This window comes from Limulus polyphemus, unplaced genomic scaffold (assembly GCF_000517525.1).
Source record: "Limulus polyphemus unplaced genomic scaffold, Limulus_polyphemus-2.1.2 Scaffold1661, whole genome shotgun sequence".
NCBI lineage: Eukaryota > Metazoa > Arthropoda > Merostomata > Xiphosura > Limulidae > Limulus > Limulus polyphemus.
Genome location: NW_013667271.1, coordinates 33,127 through 47,701, shown reverse-complemented (window position 1 = coordinate 47,701; position 14,575 = coordinate 33,127). Strand labels below are relative to the sequence as shown.

Sequence of the window (14,575 nt, the reverse complement as noted above, 5' to 3'; positions counted from 1 at the left end):
TCAAGACAAACCACAGATTGTACCGCCAGGACCATACCGACCAGGAAATAACCATCAAGACAAACCACAGATTGTACCGCCAGGACCATACCGACCAGGAAATAACCACCAAGACAAACCACAGATTGTACCACCAGGACCATATCGACCAGGAAGGAACCACAGAAACAAACGACAAATTTTACCGCTAGGACAACACCGTCCAGGAAATAACTATCAATACAAACCACAAATTTTACCACCAGGACCATACCGACCAGGAAATAACTATCAATACAAACCTCAAATTTTACCACCAGGACCATACCGACCAGGAAATAACTATCAATACAAACCACAAATTTTACCACCAGGACCATACTGACCAGGAAATAACTATCAATACAAACTTCAAATTTTACTACCGGGACCATACTGACCAGGATATAACCATCAATACAAACCACAGATTGTACCACCAGGGCCATACCGACCATAGAATAATAACCAAGATAAACCAGAGGTTTTACCAACAGGACCATAGTGATCAGAAAATACCCATCAAGACAAAGTAAAAAATGTTATCGCCAAGGCTATGTATATATATATATTGGAAATCAAGTAACCAAAAATACAATCCCGGATGCATACCAAATGGAACAAAAATCGTGAAGACAAACTATCGCTACAACCATACTAGCTAGAAAATAACCACCAATATAAAATTCTAATTGTAACACAGGTTGAAGAGATAAAGAGCAAGCCAAATCTCGTATATTGTTTCCTGTATGAGAATAATTTATTTAGATAAGTTTAGGTTTGTGAAGACTTGATTAGTAAACACTTTTTGATAATACTATTCCTACTGAACAGGACTATGTGTATAAACTTTCGTAACACAAAAACTGTGTCAGAAGTCAGACATATTAATATTTACTAAAACTAATTTAGTGGGTAAATTTTGATTGCAAATATAAAATTGTTATATTGAAAAGGCTAAGTTAAATGAAACATTTTACAGTCCTGTTCAAGGAAAATGATAGATACCTTTCAGTAGCATAGGTTAATCTTTTATGAATAAAACAACTGTCAATTAAAATGACATCTTTATAGGCATATTTGTCACTTTAAATATACTGTCGTTTAAACGATCACAAGATATTTTAGTTCTCAGTGATCTAACAGTTACTTATGGGAAAGTTTGATGTTTCCAAACAACTAAAGCAAACTGTATCACACCAACATGATAAACAAATAACATGATAATAAAAACTACAAATAAGATGTATCCTGTGGTAAAAAGAGGTTTCTGTTTATGTCACACCTACACAATGGTGGAATAAAACATAAAACTAGAACTGTTGTTTTAGAGACATTATTTAGTATTAAACGTAAAAAAAGTAAAGTTATAGGAACCTCTTGCTCATAAAGTATAACTTTGGCAATTGTAAGCTCCTTTCAATACATAAAGCCCTCCAGTGGCAAAGCGGTAAGTCTCAAGACTTATAACACAAAAAACTTGGTTTCGATACTCATAGTGGGCACAGCTCAGATAGCCCATTATGAAGCGTTGCGCTTAACAACAAACAAATCAATACTTAAATTTAGCATGTATGTGAGAAATTTGTCATAGAAATATATATATTTTTTTGCCTTCATGCCCTTTTGACAATTGTTTTTATTACAAATTATTGGACAACTTTCTGGAAATTCAACCTTTTTGTAAAATTCTTTTCGAAGAAGAGCCAACTCTGTAATGCTCCTGAAACACGGACAATCTCGGATAAGTTTTAATTAATTATAACTTTGAAAAACTTGTCTCACTAGATGTAACAGTCACTAGAGCAATACACATATCAGGATATATTGTTGCTAAGGTATTTTTGTAAATAACACGCAGTCTTCCAAGAGTATCAAATGTCTCTTGGATAATTGTATTTAGATGTTTGAATTTCAAGTACTAATTCAATTCTGTCAACATCTGACTTAACTCAATCGGTGCTGGATACTGCTACAGTTTAACTCAATTTACTAGTTCATTGTGCTACATTTTGAATTATTTTAATGTTACACAATAATAGAAACAATTACATGTAATGAAGGAAACTCTCATATAAAGTTTTGAACTGTTATTTTGTAGCAATAATTGGCTCATATTCAGGTTTGCATTTAGTAAGGTGTTTCTTTCCTTTGACACGACTACTGGTAATCTTAGAACAACTGATGCAAACCCCTTTCCTATGAGGTAGAAAGGGAATGTGCCCTCTTTAATTATAAGTGCTCAGTAAATACACATTGACTCTGAAATACCTGCCCAATTTTGTGGGTTTACAACAGCCGTAAACAGTAACCTGACAGAGATCAAATAGTGTGGTATTTTTAGGTAAAACTGATCTCCCCTGAGAATGATGAGACAAGTCTGCTTAATAATGGGAGAATTGACAGGATATTTATTGTAAAACAATTCAAGACTAAATATAATACTTAAATTAAAGTGAGCAATCTTTATTTAAGACAAACACAGTGAAATGTATACTTAACTTGTCACAAAGGACAGTAGCCTTTACTGGAGAGTTAGTTCTAACATGGTGATCTCTAGTTCCGAACTGTATCTCTGAAGATCGTATTCCAGACTGAATAATTCTGACATTAGTTACTTACACACTTACTCAGAGAAACTAGTGCTACTCAGGTAACTAGTCATTCCTCAATGAAATACAACAGAAAGAAAGTTACCTTTAGAGATCACCTGACTGCCAGTGGAAAATATATCTAATTTCACATTCCATAGGTGACATTACAGCTATCTTCACCACATGAAGAAAAAAAGGTGCTACTCTCAGTGAATGACAAAAACAATAACAAACGAAATTTAATGACCTTCTTGGTCAACATAACATTTGGACACTGGACAAACAATAAATTTGGAAAACTTGAATATTAATACAAGAAGGTAGAAAAAACATATACTACAATTGTAACCTGACACTTTTAAAATATTTGTCTATTTTGCGGTAGTGGTTGCCATATGCCATTGACTAAATTATTACCAAAATTAATTCTCATACATGAATTCTGCACTTACTTGCTGATTAGATTTATTTGTACAGGCACATATTACCAGAAAAATTAGAAACTGAATGATCCAGCTTCAGAATAAGCTACATTATCTGTTGTATTTTATTTCAGTTTTATTAATGGTGAACAATATACCTTCCACTAATATCTTTCTGCTTTTTAACTTTACACTCCATCTATTTTGGACGTTCAATTTATAGAACAATTGCATTAATGACTTCAGGGCTCAAATCATGATGGCTTATTTTCCTGTTTATTTGTGGATCAAACTTTGCCATAAATTCCACTTGAGCTAAATAATTCAATTTCTAAGATGATTTATAATGTACCAACACTTCCATAAAGATTATTTCTTTTTGCCAAATGCATGAATATTGCAATTATTTTGTTAAATGTTCCTTTCCATTAAAATACAGCTGAATATTGATGGAGGAATAAATATTGACTGTGGGAATGTTATGTTCAGATCTTTACTGTATACAATTTATATTTGAAATATATATATATGTCAGAAATGTGAATATAATGTCCAAATATTTCTTTACTAATTTTCTTTTTTTCCAGATTGGCAAGTTCTTACTTTTACTGTATTTCAGTGGTGGACTGGCCATAACAGCAGTCGGTACAATCACCAGGTCAGTCTGACAATTTTAATGAGGGCCAGCCCACCAGCCTTGTGAATTAATATAAATTAAAGTTTTAGTTACTTTAGTAACAACTGTTACCAATTAAGTTTTAACCCCTCCACAAACAAGAGGCTAGAGCCAGTCCATTAGCCAAATCACTGGGTCACCCCAACCTCCCATCCACTCCTTCTAGATTTGTTCTCTGTTTTGAATAAAACTAGAAACTCTAGAAAAGTAATTTCTCTACAGTTTATATGAATGTAACAATTTGATCAAAATCAATTGTACAGCTTAGTTTTCCCAGTTAAAAGAATGATACAGACAAGTTACAATATCAGTGAAACAATAACTCAGTTATTTTTTCCAACTCTGTTTGATAAAAAGTGAGAAGTATACAAAATGTTATTAAAGAGGTGTTTTCCAACACTTCTGTATATCAGCTCTTTTTTTATACGATGAACTCAGTCAGAGAAACATACTCCTTGAGCCTCCAGTTAGTAGAGCCTAACTGACTAAGAGGAACAGGAAATATTATTAAAGTGGTGTTGTATACAACATGGAAGATAATGTAAACACATTTGCATCCCTTTCTGATTTACAGGTTTATTCTTATTAATAAGACAACCTTGAAAGTGTTTATATAATTATGAAAATCTTCAAGGACACTATTACATAACTAAGGAAAACGAGTTACATGTCATGCAACATTACAGAAGTACAAGATCCATAATATTTCTGTGCATAAAACAAGAGATGATTAACTCAGTTTTATTCACTAAAACTTGAGCATATATACAAGACAATGTAGCAAAATGAATTAATGATGATTTTAACAAGACAAGAGCCAAACTATGACATCGACCACACCTCTTTCTAGAATGTTCAATAATGGACTTACATTCTCATCACTAGTTATCCACCAATTAATTCTTCTTCCACACTCCAAGTTTGAAAATATGGCACAAAATATAAATGTTGACTAACCTTTATTCTGTGGCATGGCAAAGATTTAAAAATTATATCCTGCAAACTATCACATTTTGTTTTTATGAAATATTACTCTAAAATAACAGAACAAAAAGCTTATATCTATACTGATCTGTTTGATAACACATAAATACCTTTATATTTGCTACAATACAACTTCTTTTCCACCATTTTTTTTAAATGCATCTCAAATCACATCTCTGTGTTGTCAGAAAAAAAACAAAAATTAATTCTTCAACTTTCTGTGGCTCTAATGCATTCCATATATCTGAAAGTTACATCCCCTGCTAGTAGCAGGAAGGAGAAATAAGGATGTTTGAAAAACTAACCTAAAAACACATAGGAATATTATCACTTCTAACCAAAGCAAGTTACCTATACAGATCAGAACTAAAAATTAACCTAGTAATGAATATAACTAATTTAATATACTATTCTTACTTCCAATAATCAGAATGATTTGATATTCTCACTGCTAGCAAACCATAAACCACTTGTTTACTCTAAGTTAAATTCCTAGTAGCCATGCATTAAATTTGAGATATATGCTATAATGTACAAACTAAACAATGCTTTAATTAAATTGTTCAAACATACAAGACTAAAACTTTTCCAATATTTTAACCTACATCTTCTGGAATGAGGATTATTAAACAGACTTTTCAGAGTCGCAGCATGTATACGTATCTCCAGATCACCCAAGACAGCTTGTTTATAGTAAGTGTTTATAAAGAAGTATCAACAAACTTGAATCCCAGATCATGATCTTTGATTACTTAAAATTGTAATTTATTCTTTTATTAAAATGTTTATTACTTTATATAAAGTAATGACTCCAAGTTTGGTGATTAACCCTTCTCTGTAAAACACTTGGTGTTCAGTGTTTTATTACTGATTAAATAGCTAATGAGTATTTGCAATTAAGTGATCAATTTAAGTGTCAGTCATGCATATCTTTAAAGAATATATATGACATCATTTCTATTCATAAAATTATTGCTAAATTCAATAGTATACTTAATATAGTAATCTTAAAATACTCATTTTTGCCTTCTGACAAACATTTCTGAACATTTTTTTTAGTTATGACTGAACACACTCTCTGATTTGGTGTGAATTGTAACTTCAAAGATAGAGTTCAAATGTAGTACAAAAGATGTTGCTTTTCAGTCTTACCCTTGAAGTTATTGTTTACACTTAGTTAAATCTATTTATCTTTCTTTTTTGACACAGATATATAATGTACTGATGTCAAGCAATCCTCAATTTTTTTTTATAATTAGTTTAAAGAACCAATGATGTAATCTGAATAATTTACACTATCAATGTTCCTTTGAAAAATCAAATTATAGAAAAACACAACTATGAAACAGGAAATAATGTACATAGCTTATTGAAATATTCCTTAAATGATCTTTGAGGCTTTTTTTTTTATTCAGTTAAGAAATCAAAATACACATATAGTAGTTTACTGTGTAAAAAAAAAATATACAATTTCAACCTTTGAAACTAAAACCAATTTACACCTCCAAGTTTTACATGTACTTAATTTGAAAAAGCTTTAAGTCAAATTTTCAATTTCTTTATGAAAACAATTTTAACTTTTACATGTCCAACTGATCTGAAAACTATAAGAAACTAAATTTTTATCTAAATGTTACATTCATATTTCTTTATTTGTACTCCTAATCCAAAAACTATATTCAAGAAACTATACATTTTTAAAATTAAAGACACTACATCTCCATAGTTGTCTATCTAATCTAAAACTTTGTCTGTGATATCTTCCCTCTTAATGCAGAATATTTACTAGACACTACATCTCCATAGCTGTCTATCTGATATAAAACTTTGTCTGTGACATCTTTCCCTCTTAATGCAGAATATTTACTAGACACTACATCTCCATAGCTGTCTATCTGATCTAAAACTTTGTCTGTGACATCTTTCCCTCTTAATGCAGAATATTTACTAGACACTACATCTCCATAGCTGTCTATCTGATCTAAAACTTTGTCTGTGACATCTTTCCCTCTTAATGCAGAATATTTACTTCTCATGGATTTCCTTTATTTACTTCATATGAAAACTGCAGGAAAGAATTTTAGGTACAAGTTATAGTTTAATTAGTATAATTTTCAATTAACACATGAAGAAACAAAAAATTAAGACATTTCAAATCTATCAATGTTTAACGAAGTCAAAACTTATATTTATGATATCTCATTTCAGTGTAGTATAAACATTATAAAACAGAAATTCTTTTTTTTATTTGACTTCAAAATGGTAAATGTTTTCTTTCTTATAAAACAAAAATAGCAATAAAATGTCTTGGGACCAACCTAAATAAATGATGCACCTGCAATGAATTTATTTACAAAAAAACAACTACATTCAAGTGAACACGAAGAAAAAATATCATGAACACAGATTAGACAAGCACATAAACTACATACATTATGTCAAATAGACATGTATCTGTTTAACATACATACATATTATGTACACCTAACTGAGATTAAATTGTTTAAAACAGTCAGCTAAAAATAATGCTGAAAAAATTATTGAATGCAAAAGGTTCACAAATGTTTTTACAACATGCAAACATTTTCTATATTACATGTACAAGCAATGGCACACATTTCACTAAAAAACATAAATGATGTGTTAACCTTTTCTTTGGATAGTTTATACATTCAACAGGACAAAAAGTTAAAACAAATTAATACCACATAAAAAGCTCAGTCTTAAGTACAATTCATAATTATCTGTTATTAAAAGCAAATAGAATTTTAAACAATGGGTTAATTAGATATATTACTTGTAATGAAAGTTAATCCTTGTCCCACCCTCCAAAGGCACAAGCAAGGTGGTTTTCTCTTCCCTACATTTTACCAAACATACATGTTGAAAACCTCCATTTCTTTAAAGACCGCATTATTACTCTTTCTAATTTAGTGTATATTTTTTATTTAAAGAATTTTAAAACCTCCAAGAGCACTGTTTCAAGATTAAAAAATCATCTACTGCATTACTATAAATTGCTACATTTTTTACTTTTAGTTATTATAAAGCTAATCTACTTTAATATTATTAAAATTGATATATTCCAAAAGTATTGCAGTTTTAAAGATAAATTTTGTCTTTGTGTGTTACACATTTTTATAACAGGTGTTAACATTTCCTCCACACTCACCTCAGTGTTGTATTTTCAGATTGTAATCACTATGTGTGCACATAAAACTCATTTCTATAGGTAAATAAAAGAACCTTGCATTTCAACAACTTCAAGTCTCTATAACATACATTATTCTTTGCAATTAAAGACGTATAAAATAGATTCAGTGAAAATAGCTTCAAGCAACTCAACCTTGGTGAAACCAACTTTTATCACATTTTACTCAAAGAAACTGACTAAGAATAATGTATTCAAAATGTTTCCATGTGATTCTAATTGATCAACCAAATGCTACTGTAAAACTGCTTATAAAATCTTCTGAGTGAAACTGTAGAATAGTGGTCATTTCACTGTACCTAAAATGTACAAACTTGGCTTCAAAAAGATTTCTTAAACGTTGGATTAGTTACAAACAATCAATCTTACTTCAGAGATATGACACTTTAATTTATCCACAAGAAATGTTTCTTGATTACATTACATAGAAACAGAAGAGAGGTATTTCTACACTGTAAAATGAAGATGTACTGGTACTAGAAGCCAGTTACTTTTTGATACTAAGTTTGTAAATGTTAAATACAATCAAATACCATTTGATCTATAAACTCAAATGACACCTAGATATAATTTGTAGATACAAAATATACAATATACACTGTACATGAACTTTGTGAAGCATCTTATAGCAGAATGGGAAGCTTCCCTGCTTGAGTCAGCAAACTATTTTACATAGTTTTATATTTTCCTGTCTTACATAGTGTTTTAGAAAAAAGAATAAGTAAATGTAAAGCTTAATGTACAGAACATTTTTCCCCCTAAAATTGACTATGTGTGAGCACTAATAACGTTGCCCTGGTTACAATTAGGATTACAACGATCACAGATTTAATTTCGTGCTAGTTACCAACCAGTACTGAATCACCAGGTGATACTATAACTTGTACAACATAGCCAGCTTGAAGCTTTATTTCTTCAATTTTCATTTTGTCACTTAGAAGACGGCCCCCAAAGAACCATCTCTGCCTGAAAGGTTCAATCGACTCTAATGCCTGAAGACGTCGTTTGGCATTCATGACTGTCTCTCTGGTTTGTACAGGCATTTTAGTATCTTTACCAGTTGTAGAAAGTCTCATTTTTACTACAATTTCTTCCCCCCCACCATTAGAGGTCTCACTATCAGGCGATGGGGTATCAACCTCCGAATTATCTTCAATGAGGTTAATAGGAGCACTCAGACAGTAGACTGGTAACTGGTATCTGTTTCCTAGTTCATCATAACAATCCATAAGAGTACCTGAAAAATACAAAACCTTTAAAAGAAAGACATCTTCACACAAATAAATAAGTCTTAACTGACTTTTAATTTTTCAACTCTTAATTATTTCCTCTTATAAATAAACTAGAAATAGAACAGATGAAAATTCTGGGATGTAAATATGTATATTTTTGTAAATTTCCATTACATAAGTTTTCTGTATCTATTTCTTTCTAACATGTACATTTATGCTTTTGAGCATTTATATATTTTGCATATTCTCTTTTTTTAACTTACAATATATGAGCCATTGATCATCCTTCATGATTTCTTGAGTTTTATTACATGTTTATAGCAATTAAACACAAGACTATTTTATATTGTATTCTAAAGTTTATTAGTATTCAGCTTAAGGATTTATTTTACAATACATTTAATGTATATAATTATGATGATTAGAATTTTCTTTCGATTTAGTTCAATAATGTGCAGGTTTGATATAACTCGTATTTTAGTTCATTCTTTTTCCTTTTGGTTTTTACATAGCAGTTTATTCACACATTCAATAGTTAGGTTTCTCTTTCTGTTATATGTTTTCTGCCTTTTTCTTTTTACATCTCATGGTAGTGTATTTCTGTATTTAAAAGTTTGTCTTGTGTTTTGTATTTAAAAGTTTTAATTTACTGGCATTATAAAAGGATTTATTTCTATGTACATAAATGTTTGATAATTTTATTTTGTATTCTTATATTTTAAAGTTAGTTTTTAAATGTTTAGTTAGCAGTTTGTGTTTAGACAAGGCTGTTTGTCATGTATGTGTGGTTTGTCTTGTGCTATCTGTTGTATTTGTATCCACTCTAAAACCAAAAGTTGTAATTATTTGGATTTCACTAGACTACATTGTACATTTGAAAGTGGTGTTAACTTTACAGAGAACATGTCTAAAACAAAGAAGTGAGATGCAGTATGCAAATACTAAATATATCATTCTCTCATAGTACATATTTCATAATATTAAAGATTAAATTTCATGGTACTGGTGTGAACATAACTTGCATTTTTATAATAATTGTTTTAAAGACTGTAAAACTTTTTTCTACATAGTTTTTACATTAATAACTACTTCAATAATTTTGATACTATTTTCATAAGTTTGTATTTACTGGTGCTATATACTTGTAGTTCTTCACTGTAATAACTATTTCATGATTTTTATACTGTTTTCATGAGCTTTTTTATAGTAACAATTGTTTTAAATAGCTGTTACTTCTAGTGTTCTGGGTAGATAATCTGTGACATTCACTTGTTAAGCAAAACACTACAGATAAATGTCTGAGGTAAATTAGTTTTGCAAATGTTAATTTTTATCAATATAAGTACAAGCAGAGTATTCTTAAATGTGAAAATTTCACCTAGATTAAGAATGATAATACTGTTTTTCTTTTGCCATAATTACCACTGAGTTTGAATTTTAAATTTAGTCAAATAATTAATATATTATTGCCTTAATAACATTTCTCCAAACTGAAAAGAATAATGATTGAAGTTCTGTTTTATTCTTTAATTTTTCACAATTAAAGATGTAGCAATAGAGCACTATCATCTGGTTAAGAGCTGGTTTTCTTAGCTTAATGGCAAGAGATTCTAAGAACAATTTTTTCTATTGTCATTCTTAAATAGAGTAATTCACAACAAACTGAAAAAACTCAATACGCCATCTGTTTTATGTTAGATGTTCTGAAGAATACTGTTAGTTCAGTCATACCCTACTTAATCACTAAGAAGATTATCAAACATCTATATTCACAACTTCAATTATAATGTGCCTGTAAAAAAGACTAAGTTGAAAAAATTCTTCAACTTTAAAATCATTATCTATTGGATATCTCACTAGTGGTACATGAATTCATGTGCTCGAGTTGCAACCAGGGGTATATTAAATCAACCACTAGAAGATTCTGCAGTTAAATAAAAGGACACCTTCTTTACCTGATGATGATCTAAACAGGTGAAAATGTTGTTACTTGATTTGTGGTCTAAATAAAAGTTTTTAATACCATTATCGGCCATCTTTATTGTATATTTACTTGAAGTGGGTTCCTCAACATCATGAAAAGAACATTGTGATGTTAAACCTACAACAATAGTATTACCAACCACTGTAAACAAATGTGATGTTAAGCCTACTTCCAGTTTTTTCGATATCATTCTCCAGTTCCAGGAAAAACTCCACCTAAAAATACTAAAATATTTTTCCATTAAGCTAAGAATCCAGCTCTTAACCAGAATATGAGTGCATTACCACTTCATCTTCAATTGTGAAAATGTAAAGAAAATAACAGAACGTGAACTTCGATCATTAAACATACAATTTCAGAATAACAGGTAAAAATGAGATATGGATAGAGCTTCTAATCCTATAATTCAATAGACTGTTATATTTATTACAATTGGTCTGTGTCTCTGCTAAAACACATTACGCACTCAATGAAACTTACCATTAGGAAGAGAAATATTGGCACCATCAATAATGGCTTGTGCCAACGTAAAGTCATTTGTTTCTGCAGCATAGGCTGCAGCTTTTAGGGCATCCCAGATTTCTTTTCGACCTTCAAATGCTGGAGCAGTATCCCAAAATTCATCCCGTTTGCTTCGAAGCTGTCCATCAGTCAAGGGCACATCACTCTTCCATTTCAGTTTTTCTTGCTTCAAAGGCTGATTTTTGCCTATGGAAACTACAAAATACCTTGATTACAATTTATTAGATTTTTATTTCTTTGTAATTTTGGTCTTTTTCATACTGTGTAGTTCATTAATAAATTACTATGAATCATTTTATAAATTTAATTAGGAAATTTTAGTGTGGTTCAACTTATGCCTGAGGAACAAAATAAAAAAAAGCAAAACAACTTAGCTTACAACTAAGTTTTGTGTTAAGTTACATTGAAAAGCAAAAGAAATGGTGGATCCTTGTTTGAAGTTTTACTGTTTTTGTACTTGGAGCTTCACACTACAGTTTGACCATTGCAAGTGAAAGGATACTTAGTATGGTTATCACAAATTGGACATATTTATAGGATTTCTAGCTTTTAAAAGGTCTTAAGAGTCTATAGAACATTTTATTACAGCTTTCAACACAATAATCCTTAAAAGCTTTAAAGCTGAATTTTTCATTTCATTATACATTAGTCCGGGAGGTAGCAAATGTCAACTTCTTAAATGACTTATGAGTTAACTGAATTTTCTTACTCAACTGGACTCTAATGGTAAAAGTATTATCTTATTTATTGAATACTGGTAATATCTCTGCTAAAATGTAAAAATCAATATGTAATTTCCTATAAACTTCCTAAGACCCACACAAGTCTACCTTTGTAACAAAGGTCAGCAACAACAAAAACTAACCAGTACATCTCTAATCTAGTCTCATAGTTTTGAATTTTATACAATTTAAGATAATGAAAATACCTCTACTGTTGAATGATAAATTTAAGTGATTTGTTAGGTTATGAGGCAAGTACACTAAGATATGTTAACTAACTGCTAAATTACTTTTAATGTGAAAGTGTAACAAATAATTAGTTAAATACTAAAACTTTGTAAGCCATATACTAGAACCTATTAACTACTCTTGTTGTTCATGTATCTCTGATAAAAATTCTCTCACAAGTTTTGTCTTACATTGTGCTATGGCAATAATCAAATAATAACATACTGATTCAAATCAAAATAAGTTCATTAACTTTTAAAACACTCCTACGTTACTTTTACTACAACAATAAATACATATTTACACTTTTGTCTTAGTCATTAGTTCTTTAATAGCAAATTTCAAAATTTTTCAAGCATAAGAAAGATTCAATGGTGAACATTCAATATAGAATTCTGTACAATCTCAATGACTGTAAACATACTCACTAAAATTATAAAATCAAAAGGAAGAGGTTGAATATAATTGTAATTTTATACTAATTGTCAAAAAAAATAAATAAAAATTTTGAAAAATGAAAAACAAGTCATTAATAAAAGAAAGCAATGAAATACTGGGTTTAACTGAATTGGTATAGCTTATTTTTTAAATCCTTAAAATTGTGTTGATAGAGAAGATTTGGTTTAAAATGAGTCATTATATAAAACTACGCCTACCTGTTTGCTGAAAGCTTGTAACATCAGAAGACCCAATGCCCGACGAAGGTCGAGATCCCAGTTGCGAACCCAAACAGCCCCCCCATTATTTCTTCTTAACCACGATAAAGAAACATCACTGAAAACATAGGAATTACCATGGAAAGAAAGGTTACAAAATTACGTTAAAAGGTAGACGTTATAACTGTAATTTTGTTTCTTCTGTTTTTCCAGATATTTATTATCTAAAATTGAGGTTAAGGCCTAACAAGTCATTATTATTAGTATGAGTAACCCTTTCACAGCTGGTTGATGACGTCATTTCGCTGTACCCTCTGTTGACGAAATTACTTTATTATTTGAAAATTCACCAGCACAGAAAAGCACAAATAACACAACAACATTTTTTGGAATTAATTTTATTTCACAAAGGCGCTCCATCATGTGAAACCTTCATTTCTAACATCTTAACTAAAATATTTAAAATAGCTTATTATTCTTACACATTTTTCTTTCTATCCAGCCCAGAACCAAACATTATAGCATCCTAATGTGAATCCACATTATTTGACTTAAATTATTAAATACTTTATCTCTAGTAACTAAAATTTACTTTAAATAACTTTCATATAAGTATTTAAGAGTTTCCCTGAAACTCCTATTTATTAGCTTCTTATTTCTGTCATATTTTACTCCTGTTTTTAAGGCTATCCCATAATTTAGTAATTTTACCTGCTCTTTAATACAAATATCATCTAATCTTTCAGCTAACTATGCGATATGCCAAAAAAAAAAATCCTCTCTATTGCTACCCAGAGGATTTATTTTTAAGACATTTGTGCAAAGCTACTACAAAGTTATCTGCGCTTGCCGTCCCTTATGTTGAACTGGTAGACTCGAGAGAACGCAGCTAACTCTTGGGCTGCTCTTATTTTATCAAATTTATGAACAGTATTTTAAAATGTTGACTATATATATATTCATTACTGAAAATGATGTGAGTGTTGATGGGCTTATACAATATGGTTTGTATTACACTAGAGGGAGGACATAAATGTGACGTATTTCTAAATGTAAACATAGCAAAATGGTGGTGCTACCAAAAGAGAAAAATTGTGTTAAAGTTTCCAGTTTTTACTACTTAGTTATGTCATAAGCTCGCTGACACATTTTCACATGGATATATGTGAAGAAAACATGTCGTTATGCAACAGAAAATTATATTTTTATTTGTGAGCAAGGAAAGCAAAATTTGAATGATTTTTTTATCAGATGTTGGCTTAATGGTAAATTTGAGAGCATATGATGCTAAAAGTCATATTTCGATACCCGTGTAGATTTGGGATT

The 14,575-nt window shown here is 30.2% G+C and overlaps 1 protein-coding gene across 1 annotated transcript; it reads right to left on the bottom strand.

The window, feature by feature from the left end:
- Nucleotides 1–4,270: 4,270 nt before the first annotated feature.
- LOC106464462 (ubiquitin domain-containing protein 2-like) lies at nt 4,271–13,334 on the bottom strand (the record flags this gene model as incomplete). Its single annotated transcript, XM_013924608.2, has 3 exons — nt 4,271–9,142; nt 11,602–11,838; nt 13,250–13,334. Coding segments are annotated over 3 exons (720 nt in total), but the record flags the coding sequence as incomplete, so codon positions are not given.
- Between the last annotated feature and the right edge of the window lie 1,241 nt (nt 13,335–14,575).